The sequence below is a fragment of the Hyaena hyaena genome, unplaced genomic scaffold, assembly GCF_003009895.1.
Source record: "Hyaena hyaena isolate Hyena2069 unplaced genomic scaffold, ASM300989v1 scaffold_207, whole genome shotgun sequence".
Lineage (NCBI taxonomy): Eukaryota > Metazoa > Chordata > Mammalia > Carnivora > Hyaenidae > Hyaena > Hyaena hyaena.
In genome coordinates, this window is record NW_024080836.1 from 924,172 (window position 1) to 937,547 (window position 13,376).

A 13,376-nucleotide genomic window follows, 5' to 3' on the forward strand; every position below is an offset into this window, starting at 1 on the left:
CTACTCAACTTTATAAGAGAAAAGATAAACTTAATAAAGATAATGGTCTTAAGATCTTCCTACAACAGGCTCAGCCAAGATGATGAGTCCATGATTTGACTCATACACCTAAAGCCAGTGGGGAATGTTACACATGAATTTAGCCTCGGTCCTTCCTGCTTGACCCAGAGTGTACCTTCTGGGCCGGCCCTCGGAGGGCTACGTAGTAACGAGCTTCAGGTGCAAGGAAAAACACAAATAAGAAGACAAGGGTTAATGTTCCCTGATAACGGTTATTTATGACACAGTTTGCATACTTTGTCCTTGAGATAATGGCTCTTCCCTTGAAACCCCCCAAAACCCTAAACCTTGCCTTCAAAACAACGTTTTCCTACACACCAGGGTAAGGGCCGCTCTCTTTATCACTTTGTAGCCTTTTTACAATAACTGCTCAATTCTGCTTCTGTACTGCCCACTGGCCTGCTTGCTCATTAAAAAACACCCTAAGTCCTTGGACTCGGGGCCACACATGTAGAGCTCTGTGTTAACTCTGTGCGGTCCCGGCCGGCCGCGATCAAGACTCCCTCCATTCGGCTTCAGTGGTCTCGGTGGGTCTCTCTCTGTGTCTCTCGGCATAACAAAAGTGTTTCATAATTTTAAGTAAAAGAACTTGTTTAATAAGCATTTGATAAGTACTTGTATTATATTACCACTCTTAGTGTCTCTCAAACCTTTCTATTTGATTCTTTTTGTGACTGATTATTCCCTGGGCCAGTTTCCTCATCTGTAATGTAACAGTGAACAAGTGATCGTGAGGATGGTCTCTACCTCATATATTCTAAGTGCTTTTTCTTTCCCATCCTCCTTGCACCTCGCACCTCCCTGTTTTAAGATTCACTACCTGAATCCATCACGAATCTATCTTTTCCACTCTTTAAGCCTCCTTTTCCTAAAAGTCGGCAGGAGACATTTGACCAAAGCATGCTCAGTAATCCAGAAACGTTTTTTTTGGTTGGTTGGTTGGTTTCCATTTAAAATAAAAGTCCTACATTTTCACATCATCTCTAACAACAGAAGATGCGTAAGGAGGAGGAGGTCGAGGTAATAGAAAAGATGCTCCAGGGGATCAGGGGTGCTCCTGCGCTCTTACCTGGGCATCAGACTCAGCGAAGAGCAGCTAACTTTGGAGCGGACTAAAATGAAGCCGTCGTAACAATCCGGGCAGGGCAGCGCGGGGCGGAACAAACTACTTTCCAACTGGAGGTGGGGCGCGGCTGGGGAGAAGAAGACCGTGAGGGGAGAGAGGGCTGCCAGATCAGAGACGTCGTGGAGCATCCCGCCTGAGAAGGGAGGTGCGCTGGCGGGGCGAGCCCCGGGCGGAAGCCGAGGGCGCTCCGGGCCGCAGCCCGCGCACCCGCTGAGCCGCGGAGGTGGGGCCAGGGGCGGCCGCGGGACCGCTCGCTCCCTCCGGCGCCGCGCGGGACCCCGGATGTGCGAGGTCGCGGGGGTGGGGGGGCTGGGGGGGCTGGGCGGGCGAGAGCGGCCTTCCCCTGCCCTCAAACCTTCCGCGGGCAGAGGACTCGGTTGCAGCCATGAGCTACCAGGCGCAGGGGCGCGTCATCCTGCCTCAGGTAAAGCTGGGGACCCGGGCAGCTTCTGAAGCCACGTCCCTTCCAGTTTCACTCACCCTGCAACAGAGGTCGGCTGCCTTGGTTTCGCACTGCAGAAAGTCCTCCAGGAGAAAAAGTTTTGCCTTCATCTGACTTTTTTTTTTTTTCTTGGCAGGCACTTTTCAATATACCCCTTTAGTCTCACGAAATCGCATCATTGGCTCCTAACTGAGCCTGTATTTTGAGATTCCATGCAGCAGTCCGTGAACTTGATGCAGATGTAATTGGGACGTTTAAAGATGGAATCTGTTTCTCTGTTTCTAGCTGTTATTGTTGCTCTTTATTATTATTATTTTATTATTTTGCTAATCATTTTCTTATCGTCAATGAAATTACTAATTATTACTACTAATGTGTTAGTATCCTACGTGGCATGTTTATCTGACACTTTTCTAATATTTTGACCTAGTAAATACTTCATTGCCATTTTATATATTAAAATAGAGCAATGTAGATGACAGAGAAACCCTCGTTTCTGAACATCAGCACAAAGGGAAAACGTGTCGTCAGTCCACAGCTGTTTTTAATGTTGTCAACTCGATTATAGGATCTGGCATAATAGGTAAGTGTTGTTTTATTTTGTTCTCAAATTTCAGTGAAAAGACAGAATTTAAGACTCTTAATCTATTGATAGTATTCATTGATTATTTTTAAGGAAAAATATTAATACAATTAGTAATTTTTTTCCCCCATAAAAATTTTTTCCCAAGAAATCCCCTACTTTTTTCCAGTGTAACAATGTGCACTTTTATGCTGAAGAAGAGGTTGTGTTCACACTCTTTCCTCATTTGAAAGCATCTTTCACATGTGGTAGATAAAGGTGGAGCTGCATATGCAGTCTGCTGAATTTATTTTTACGGCTGAATGGTCAATTGATAATGCTACGCAATAATCTCTTTCCATCTTCCTGAAGTGTTCACCATTACTTGAACCACCTTTCTGTAACCTTCTAGAATGTAAGTCTCCAGATATTTCGAGATATCAGAGGTACATAAGTTTGATGTGAAAACATAATAATTTTGTGAATAATTAAATCATACAGTATGTCATTGCCTCTCTATATAATGTTAATTTTAAAGTACAAACTTATATCTTAATTTTAAGTATCCTTTAATCAATAATAGATATTGCTTAAATGAAAATACATAGATTTTTTTAACAAAGGAGCCAAATAATCAGAATTAAAAGAAATGAGCAGCTCATATTTTCCCAATTTGAAGAAAGGGGAAAATTCCGACAAAATTAAGTGTGTTGTATTATAGTAATTAAGGCAATTATTTTTTCAGTGCTTATTATTCTATTTGTTCTTTAAAAACATCCAATTTAAGAAAAAGCAAGGACAAAACAAAATTCTACAAAATTCTTTGAGACTACTTTTTCCTGTAAAGTTTTGACCTTTAAGTTATGGTCATCATTGAACCTTTATCTGGATTGAGTTACTTTTTTCACCTGTTGCAAGCTGATGTGTCTCTTGGCTTTACTCGTTTCCATATATAGACAATTCTTTTTGATGATACATAGAGTAGAGGTACATGAGGCAAAATAATCAAGTAGGGGCAAAGATTTGTTTGAAATTCTGCTCCCATGAACCAGAGAGGTGTGGGCAGCTCGGCCCGGCAGAATTCCAGAGTTAATTCCTGATGTGAACACTTTAAGCTGATTTATGTCAGCAACGTTGAAAAGAGCCTCTTAATGATGCACAGCAGATTTTTTAAAGAAAAAAATTTTTCAGAGAAAAGAAATTCTTGATGGAAATATTTTAAATACACTTTATCTCAAATAGTTATTGCCCATAATCTAAAATTGATCATTTCCCCCCAAAATCATACTTTTATATTACCCTTCAGCTTTATAGAAAATATTTTTGCCTTCTCATTTTTCTCTCCTTTTCCTACATGGTTACCCATTTTGATTCTGCCATCAGTCTGTCCTCATATCCCATAGTCCTTCTGTACCCTTGTTACCTTCTCTGCGTTCCCAGGTAGCACGTAAGGAAAGCCTTAGGTCATTACTTTCCACGTATTCAAGGTCATATTCCCCTCACCCTGAAGTGAACATTATTTGTGTGAACAGTCATCTGTTTTTTTATTTGCTGCTTTCTTATTCTTATTCCATCACCTCATAAATTTGCTCTCTTGACGTGCCCTAAACTTGCATTTTATTCTGAAATAGTATTAAGATACTAACATTTAATTTGAGTAGCCTTATGCACTGTTTACAACCATATCCTATAAATATGTCACTTTACTGAGCTTGTTACATACAGGATTTGGGGGGAAAGTTCTAAATTTCTGTATGTTTTATTAATGTGATGTGTGGGGCATTTTATATTTTTCCAGGATTACCTTATTCAATGAAGCAAGCTGGCTTTCCTCTGGGAATATTGCTTTTATTCTGGGTTTCATACGTTACAGGTAAAATCGTTTTTCTTGCAATTTAAGTTGTGCAATGATGATTACACACACACACACACACACACACAATAATTGAATTTCCTAATTAAGAAGTGCATCAAATAATCCTAAAGAATTTAGACATTTATGTCTGAAGAGATTTACTTTGCCTACTAATCCTCTGAACAGATTAGAAAAGCATTATATATTACCAGGCCTAAATCCTTTTCATGTGCCTTTTTTCACCTTATGCAGAGAGCGGTAGATGGGGACATCATTTTAAAGGCTGGTAAGACTGGGAGAGACTGCTCTGAAAGTGTAGACATCAGGCCTTCCTCTCCCACAAACACCTTAAGCAGATGCACGTGAATGAGCAATATTTTCTAGCTATTTTTGTACAGGTAAGACTGAAAGACTTGGTGCTCAACAAGCACCTTTTGGGGTGTTCACCACCCCCTCCCCACCTTACCCCTGCCTGCCCAATCTCCCTGCCTACCACTGTCTTAGAGGGCAGCAATAGGTGCTTCTATTACCACTTCTCTGCTGCTTCCCCCTTTTCACGTAACATCTTCATTCACACTCACATTTTGCCATTCTTCTGAGTGCAGGCTTTACAACGCATACTCACCTCCTCCCGTTTTTCTCATCCCTGCCCATTTTCCACCCCGCCCCCCCAACTCACCTCATGACAACCACAGGGGCCTTCCTCTACCTTAGGATCGCTATGAAAGAGGCAGTGATCAAAAACAGATACCACCTGCAGCGGTTGTTGGCATGGTGCCTGCTGTGCGCGGTCACTTGGATGCCTTTTACGAGGGAATGCAGAACACCAGCTGTTTCTTCAGTTGGCCTGGCTCTCCATGGCGCCACCTTCCCATGAGGTGACGAGGCCCAGCCACCATCTCCCCGCAGCCTTCAGCCAATGACTGACTGGTAGGAACACAAAAGCTGACCTCCTGGCCCCCAGGAGAGACCAGTGTGTGTTGCAGGTGTAGCTCCAGAGGGCCTCCACCACAGGGCTGGGCTCCAGCTAGGCTTCACCTGCGACCACGCCCTGGCTGAGCCGTTTCCCCTTCCCTATGCTGTCCCTCCCCTTCTCTTGAGAGCAGTCCCTCAAATCCCGTGCCCAAGAATCTCTGAGGCAGCTCTGCTTCTGGAGACCCTAACCAAGATGCCATCCTCTCACAAAATCTCAGGTTTCTGAGACCAGCCTTGAAGTCTGCTGTTTTTTCACTCAGGCTGAGGAAGAGAGAGTAATGCATGCGGTAGATACCACAGTCAGAGCTGCAGGAGCACGGGGCTGCTTTCCTCCCTGCTTCCTTCTCACCACCTGCTCTCCCCAAACCCAAGCTGCTTTGAGCTTTGAGCTTTTTTTTTTTTTTTTTAACGTGTCTTCCTCGTGTTTATTTGTTTAAATAAATCTCTTTTTTTCCGCTCTGGAGCTCCCCCGCCCCCCCCCAGCCCCCCACACTCCCCCACCATCCAGGAGGGTTGGCCCGGTGGCTTGGGGAGCTGGCCTGGACCCCGGGCCGTGGCCTCAGGCTACGGCCAGGCCTGCAGCTGCCGCTGGTCGTACTTGGCAATGTGCCTCTTGATGTGCGCCAGCTTGCTGTGCAGGTACTCGCAGCGGTGCTTCTCCTGGCTGTAGTTGGTGTTGGTCTTTTTGATTTTTCGATATTCCTGCAAAATCTGCCCACGAGTAGTCTCGTACTCCTCAGAGCCCTGGGACAGCTGCCGGAGCTGGGCGTCCAGCTGCGTGAAGCGCCGCGTGATCTGCTCGATGCGCGCATGCAGGTCGCGGTACTCGCTGTACTCGGCGTTAAAGTCGTTCTTGTAGCTCTGGCCCTGCTCCGAGGACGAAATGGTGGCATATTTCAGCAAGTAGTTTTTTGTTGCTTCAGACTCATAACTTAGTAACATGGGACCCATAACGTAGTGCTTATTCAGAGTTGCTGTGTTTAAAAATTGCATTCTATTCATGAGAACATTCATCACACTAAAAAATCCCATTCAAGGATTACCCTTGTCGTTTTTAATTTCCTGTTTCCCAGTCAGTCAGCACTGACCATTAATTTCCACCCAGGCATAATAACCATGGATTATTTAAGTGCACTGTAAACATTTACACACATTGTAAGCCAGTAGATAGAAAAAATTAAAAGATATATATCACCTAAGAATTAAATACTTGAGGAGAATTAACAGTTTACCCAAGCCAAATCTCATTATACATAAATAAATCATAATGTGAATAACTTTCTCACCCAATGCCATGCTTAAACTGGTAGCAATGACTGTGAACAGCCCTTTGCGAAGCATTTATTTCAAAGTTATTAATCATTAGAAATTACTCTTGTTCATTCAGTTGCATGATCAAAATATTTAAATAACCCTGATGAATAAAGGATGACCACACAAAAGCAAAAAAAATGTATAGACTGTGATTCATTTTGTTTCTTAATTATGCCTTAAAGAGTACAATCTACAAGTAGGTATAATAATGAATTTTTCTTTAAATTGACACTGTAGGGGCCCCTGGGTGGCTCAGTCAGTTAAGCATCCGACTTCAGCTCAGGTCATAATGTCGCAGTTTGTGGGTTCGAGCCCCACATCGGTCTCTGTGCTGACAGCTGAGAGCCTGGAGCCCGCTTCAGATTCTGTGTCTCCCTCTATCTCTGCCCCTTCCCCACTTGTTCTCCCTCTCTCTCTCTCTCTCAAAAATAAATAAACTTAAAATAAATAAATTAAAAAAACAAATTAACACTAATTACACAACTGTTTTTCTCTATAATTTTTCTTTTGTCTTTTCAAGTCCTCTAATGAGATATATCCAGCTTAGCAAGTAGTTCTTCTGTTTTTATGTTTGTGAAATGTTGGGGAATAAGAACAAATTGTAAATACTTAAACATTTTATTTTAATTTGCTTTAAGATTTTTATATTTGTTGATTAGAGTGTAATAATATTTATTTTACAGACATACATGCTGACGTAAAAGAAAATTTTTATATTGGGTAACAGACTCATTCATGGGTTTATCTAAAATTTGCATGCAGTATATTTAAAGTGAGATCACAATGTTATGGTGATTGATACTTAAGATTCCCAAAGCTTTTAAGATATAATTTATAATTTGTATTTTACAGGTAGATAAACACATTTTTTATTGACTAAATTCTTAGCAAATTGTTAACTTTTAGCAATATATTTTGAACTTTGATAAAACTCAGCATTCTCATCCCAAGCATACAGTTCTTCACCGAAACTTCACAACATCTATGAAACATTACCCCCTCTCTGTTACTGAGGTCCTCATTCATTCTCTTCCTTGGTCAATCAGTTGCCGTTGAGTGTTCATGCCTTTTCCTGATCAGTCTTCCATATTGCTGCAGAATTACCTCTATAAAACCTCAGCCTGGTCTCTTCTATTTCCCCAGTCAAGACATTCCAAGGCTGCATAATGACAACAGAAAAAAAAATTACTGCATTCAGATTCCTTCATAGCTCTGCCACAATCTGAATTTTTAGTTTCATCTCCAGCTAATCTAATGTCTCTTTCACATCATCACAAACCTTGCCATTTTTGGAAGTTATGTTTTAGCCATTCTGGACTAGTCCATTCTCTGCAGAATGTGCTCTCATGCTGCCTTCCAATGGATAGTCTCCCTGCTTGACATTCTTTTTCTTCTCTACCTGGTGAAACCCTGTATATCCTCCAAGGCTTCCTCAGCTCCTCTGTGAAGCTTTTCCTGGTTTCAAACGAAGGCAATATAATTAATTGCTATGTCTTTTGTGCTTGTAGAATATTTTTAAATATAGTCTTTAGGCCAGTTACATTGGATTTCAATCGGTTACATAGACATCTAGCAATCCTGTTATATTAATTAATTCAACAAATATTTAGTGACAACTGCTGCCATGATAGCAATGAAGAACATTATTCCTGCCTGTATGAAGCTCACAGTGTTGTGTCTGGCAGACAGAAACAGAGTTATAATACTTTATGAAAAAAGCCATAATAAAAAGGAGTCTCAAAGGAGCAGGCATATTTTGGGAATGAAGAGACACCTCCACTGACTGTTTATGAGTGAGCAAAGAAAATGGAAGGGTCCTCTAAGCAGATGGAAATGTGGAAGTGCCAGAGGAAACTGTGTAAGTGATTCCATCTGGCTAAAGTATAGGGTTGATGTTCGAAGTGGAGAGAGATGAAGTGAGAGGTTTGCAGAGGCGTTTATGAGGGCACCCATGTAATGATCATCATTCCTGCTTCGTGAGGACTAGCTTGATGCTAAACATAATACAGCCACTTTTCTAATCCTTCGCAAGTAAATATTCTACTTCAGGGAATATATTCTACTCTTCTAGAGAAGGAAATTGAGCCTTTGGTAGGTTAAAAGCCTTGCCCAAGGTTAGCAGTTATAGACCTCAAATTTTAACTTTGACCATGTGCATGGATTCTGAAGCCAAACTACCAAGATCTGAGTCCTGACTCTTCCTTTCTAACCCTGTGAAGTTCAGCAGTTTGCTCAACCTTCTGTGGCTCATTTTTTTTCATCTGTTACAGTGGGGTGGGCAATAATTGCACCTACTTAGAGTTGTTGTGAGGGTTAAACAAGTTAATATGCGTAAAGCACTTAGGAAAAAGTCTGGAATGGAAAGAAGTGCTGTGAAAGAATTTGCTAGTATCTTTGTGGTTGTTATCATTGTTATCAGACTCCAAATACAGAGCTTTTTTTCCACCATCACATTCAACCTATAGAAAATAACCAAAAGTTGCACAAGTTCTCATTCATTTAGCTTGTAGAGCATGCTAGTCATTGTGGTAGATGTTTAAATATCATAATTCTCACAGACTCTTCAAGGTCTGGTGTATTGTGTCTTACTTTACAGCAGAGACTCAAGAAAATCAAATCTTTCACCCAAGATCACACAGCTAATATGTAACTTTTTCTCCCTCATGAAAAGAATTTTTTCATCCAAAAGCATTAGAGGATTCCCCTGGAGGATTTTAAGCAGAAAACATCATCAGATTTATGCTGTGGTCAGATCCATCTGGTAGAGGAGGGATGTCAAAAAAATCTTGGAAGAGAAGGCATGTCAAAACTATCTTGAAGAGGGGCCAGGTTGTTGGATGGGCAAACTATTAGAGGAGTTTTTGCAGTAATCAAGGCAAGAAATGATAAAAGCCTACGCCCTCAAATAAAGCAGATTAGAGATGAGAAATGAGGGATACTGTTGAATAATGTAGAATGCAGTAGTTAATGGACTTGAAGACCAAAAGAACGTAGCAGGTAATGGGTAATGAGAAGTCTACAGTGATTCTCAAATTTCTGTTGTTATTGTTAACAATTTGGAGAAATATGGATGGAGAAGCAAGTTCCAGAACAAATCTATAAATTAGTATTTGGACATTTAAAACAAAAAAGATGCCGGGGCGCCTGGATGGCTCAGTTGGTTAAGCGGACGACTTCGGCTCAGGTCATGATCTCACGGTTAGTGGGTTCAAGCCCCATGTCTGGCTCTGTGCTGACAGCTAGCCCAGAGCCTGGAGCCTGCTTCAGATTCTGTGTCTCCCTCTCTCTCTGGCCCTCCCCTGTTCATCTTGTGTGTGTGTCTCTCTCTCTCTCTCAGAAATAAAAAATAAATAAAATTTTTTAAAAAAGATGCCTATGAGATGTCCAAGGTAAAATATTTTTTAGACAGCTATATATAGAAAGGGGGACTGGTTTGGAGATACAATAATGGTGATTAATAACATCTGTAGGAAAACTAAGGCCACAGACATGAATAAGATCACAGTAGAACATTTTGAGGAGTGAGAAAGAAGTCTCAAGAATCCAGGTTTTAAACAGAGTATGAGAAACTGGGAAAACAATAACAAAGAAACAAAAAACAAACTACCCATATGATTGGTCAAAAGGTAGGAGGAAGTACGCTCTTTTGCAGCTAGTACTGACAGCAGTGGGCATCACTGGGGACAAGTGGCACAAGCGCCAGAAGATGGGGGGCAAGAGGAAGCCCTACAGGAAGCTCAAGTATTAGCTGGGATGTCCGCTGCAAACCCTAAGACTGGCCCTGCCACATACACACAGTCCGCGCTCACGAAGGTAATACTGTGCCTTGAGGCTGGCTGTGGGAAACTTCTTCTGAGGCTCCGAGTGTTGTACATGCAAAACAAGAATTACTGATTTGTCTATAATGCATCCAACCACCAACTGGTCTGCACCAAAGCCCTGGTGAATGCCTGTATCGTGCCCCTTGACAGCACACACTACCGACAGTGGTACGAGTCCCACTATGCGCTGCCCATGTGCTGCACCAAGGGGGCCAACCGACACCTGAGGAGGAAGATTTTAAACATAAAACAATCAAAGAACATTCAGAAGAAATATGATGTAAAGAAAAAGAATGCCCAAATCAGCAGTCTTCTGAAGGTGCGGTTCCAGCAGGGCAAGCTTCTTGCATGCGTGGCTTCAAGACGGGACCAGTGTGGTGGAGCAGGTGGCTATGTGCTAGGGGACAAGGAGCTAGAGTTTGACCTGAGGAAAATCAAAGCTCAAAAAGTCAAATACATCTCCCTCCTTCCTATCTTTGGTCATGTTTATTGTTCTGTTCAAAAAAAAAAAAATCCAAAAGAAAATGAGGTCACAAAGGCCAAGAGAGGATGATTGAGGAAGAGGAAAATGGTAAACAGAAAAAAATTGCTGGGACACCTGGGTGGCTCAGTTAAGTGTCTAACCTTAGGTCAGCTTATGATATCACAGTTCATGAGTTTGAGACCTGTGTCCCGCTCTGTCCTGACGCCTCAGAGCTTGGAGCCTGCTTCAGATTCTATGGCTCCCTTTCTCTCTGCCTCACCCAACTCGTGCTTGGTCTCTCTCTTTCTCTCAAAATAAATAAACATTAAATATTAAAAGAAAAAATTGCTACTGAAATAATAGGTTAAGATTTAGCACATGTCAGTTAGGTTTATCAACTTGGAATTCATTGGTGAACTTGTTGAAAGAAGATTCAAGGATGTTGGAGCATATTGCAGTGATTCAAGGTGGAAAGCATATTGCAGTGATTTCTGTCTTCTTTGTATTTTAAAGCATTTCCAAATTGCATAAAGAAAAAAATCACCTGTGATGGAAGCATGAGCCAGAGAAGAGAAAAAGCAAGAATCACCCTCTGTGCATAGCTGTGTCCCCAATACAACTGCAGTGTCGTTCACTTAGTGTTCAATAAACATTGATTTCAGTGGGAGAAAAAAGACAAGAGAGATTAACTTTTAATTATATAGTTTCTATACATTTGTATCTTCAATTCCAACTCTAAATTGGGAATTCAATCTTTAAACTATAAATTACAAAAAATAATTCTTGGAGTTCTGTCTTAACCATAATAACTATAAAATAAAGTTACCAGTTTAAATTATAAAATAAAGTTACCATAATAAAACAAATGATCTGATTCTCCTCAATCTATTTTTTTCCTGCATGCTTGCATCATTTTTCATTCTTGGTTTTCACACATTGAATGTCTATGAAATATTTGATTACTTACATTCTGTTGCTTGGACAGTGGGGCTGCATCCTGTTAATAGTCGTTACATTGGTTAGGTTAGAAAAGTGAAATGGAAAATGGATGCTTTGTCTCTAGTCTGCATAGTCTCATCTGTCCAATTCATTGCTCAGATATGTTAAGTGTATTTGCATCTCAATTGAAAAATATATGACTGGAAATAGTGCTGTTTCATGAAAGGTAATGTTTTATGAGAAAAAAGTGAGCCTTGCCATGCCAATCTACTGTAGCATTAAATTAAGCTCTTCAAAGACTTTCTTTGAAGTCTTGAAGACAAAATGTTAAAAAAAAAACCTTTTTGTAATAAATATAATCTGAGATTTGTTTAATTGCTATTTTTGCCACAGACTTTTCCCTTGTTTTATTGATAAAAGGAGGGGCCCTCTCTGGAACAGACACTTACCAGTCTTTGGTCAATAAAACCTTTGGCTTTCCGGGATATCTCATCCTCTCTGTTCTTCAGTTTTTGTATCCTTTTATAGGTAAGTTGTATCCTTTTATAGGTATGTCCTTATAGGTAAGGTGACAATGAATATTGGAAGTATTTCATAAACATGCAACTATTTCTGAAGAAGGTCGCTTTAATAGTAGATTAAAAGTGAATAGATGAGGGAGACCTGGCTCAATCAGTTAAGTGTCCAGCTTCAACTCAGGTCATGATCTCACGGTTCATGAATTCAAGCCCTGTGGTTCATGAGTTCGAGCCCCATGTCAGGCTCTCTGCTGTCAGCATAGAGCCTGCTTCAGATCCTTTGCCCCCCTCACTCTGTGCCTCTCCCCCTCTTTCAAAAATCAATAACCATTTAACAAAAGAATTTTTAAAAAGTGAATAGGTGAAATAAGATTTCTTCTAAAGCTGAAATGTGTTTTTTGAAAGCCTAAGGGTTTGTGAAAGCCATGTACAGACAAGACCAACATGCGGTTTAAAATTTGTGCCATAATGGTGAACATGTCACTTAGCACTTCTTAGGTGCATTGTGAACATTTACCAATGGTTGAATTGACTTCTTTTTTAAAATCAGTAATATAGAAGCTATTGTTCAGACCAGTAGTTCCTTATGTCTCCACAGAAGGCTAAGATGATTATTTCCCCCAAATCTTACTTTTTCAAATGAGCAGGAATTTGGGTGTCTTCACAATTTTCTATTATATGATTGTTCCTCTCTTTGAGCAATGTGTTCCAGAAAACATGTTTGGAAACTGAACTTCAGTAACAAATCACATTTTAAATGACTACCAAAACTCACTATTATTTAAAGGTGTTCTGTCTGGAAAAGAATCAATTCGTAAGGTGAAAATGTTTTTGTAATATCAATTTATATTCTCCCATAAATCTGTTATCTAGTTATTTTTTGAAGTTGTACATATTTGTAATCACAATATATATTTGAAAGAAGTAGGATTATGCCAATATTTAGGAATAACTGATTACTTTCAAAATCGGTGATGGGTATTAAAGAAGGCACTTGTGGTGATGGGTGCCTAGTGTCGTATATAAATGATGAATCACTAAATTCTATACCTGAAACTAATATTACACTGTACATCAACTAACTGGAATTTAAATAACTTAGGAAAAAGGTGTTTAATGCAGAAAAATTAAAATATTCAAGATGAAATATGTGACGGCTTATCAGTAACTGTATTATTTTAATTATGTTTTTAGCTATGATAAGTTACAACATAATAACTGGAGATACTTTGAGTAAAGTTTTCCAAAGAATCCCAGGAGGTGAGTCAATATATTTATTTACGTATTATTCAGTTAATATG

The 13,376-nt window shown here is 40.3% G+C and overlaps 1 protein-coding gene and 1 pseudogene across 1 annotated transcript in view; both read left to right on the forward strand.

The window, feature by feature from the left end:
• Nucleotides 1-2,116: 2,116 nt before the first annotated feature.
• The window catches only part of SLC38A11 (solute carrier family 38 member 11), a 51,561-nt gene continuing 40,301 nt past the window's right edge, over nt 2,117-13,376 (forward strand). Inside the window, exons 1-4 of the mRNA XM_039242004.1 lie at nt 2,117-2,211; nt 3,989-4,063; nt 11,951-12,085; nt 13,270-13,335. Coding sequence (XP_039097935.1) covers nt 4,003-4,063; nt 11,951-12,085; nt 13,270-13,335 — 262 coding nt within the window. The 5' untranslated portion in view covers nt 2,117-2,211; nt 3,989-4,002. The remainder of the gene's footprint in view (nt 2,212-3,988; nt 4,064-11,950; nt 12,086-13,269; nt 13,336-13,376) is intronic.
• LOC120238324 lies at nt 7,959-10,708 on the forward strand (annotated as a pseudogene).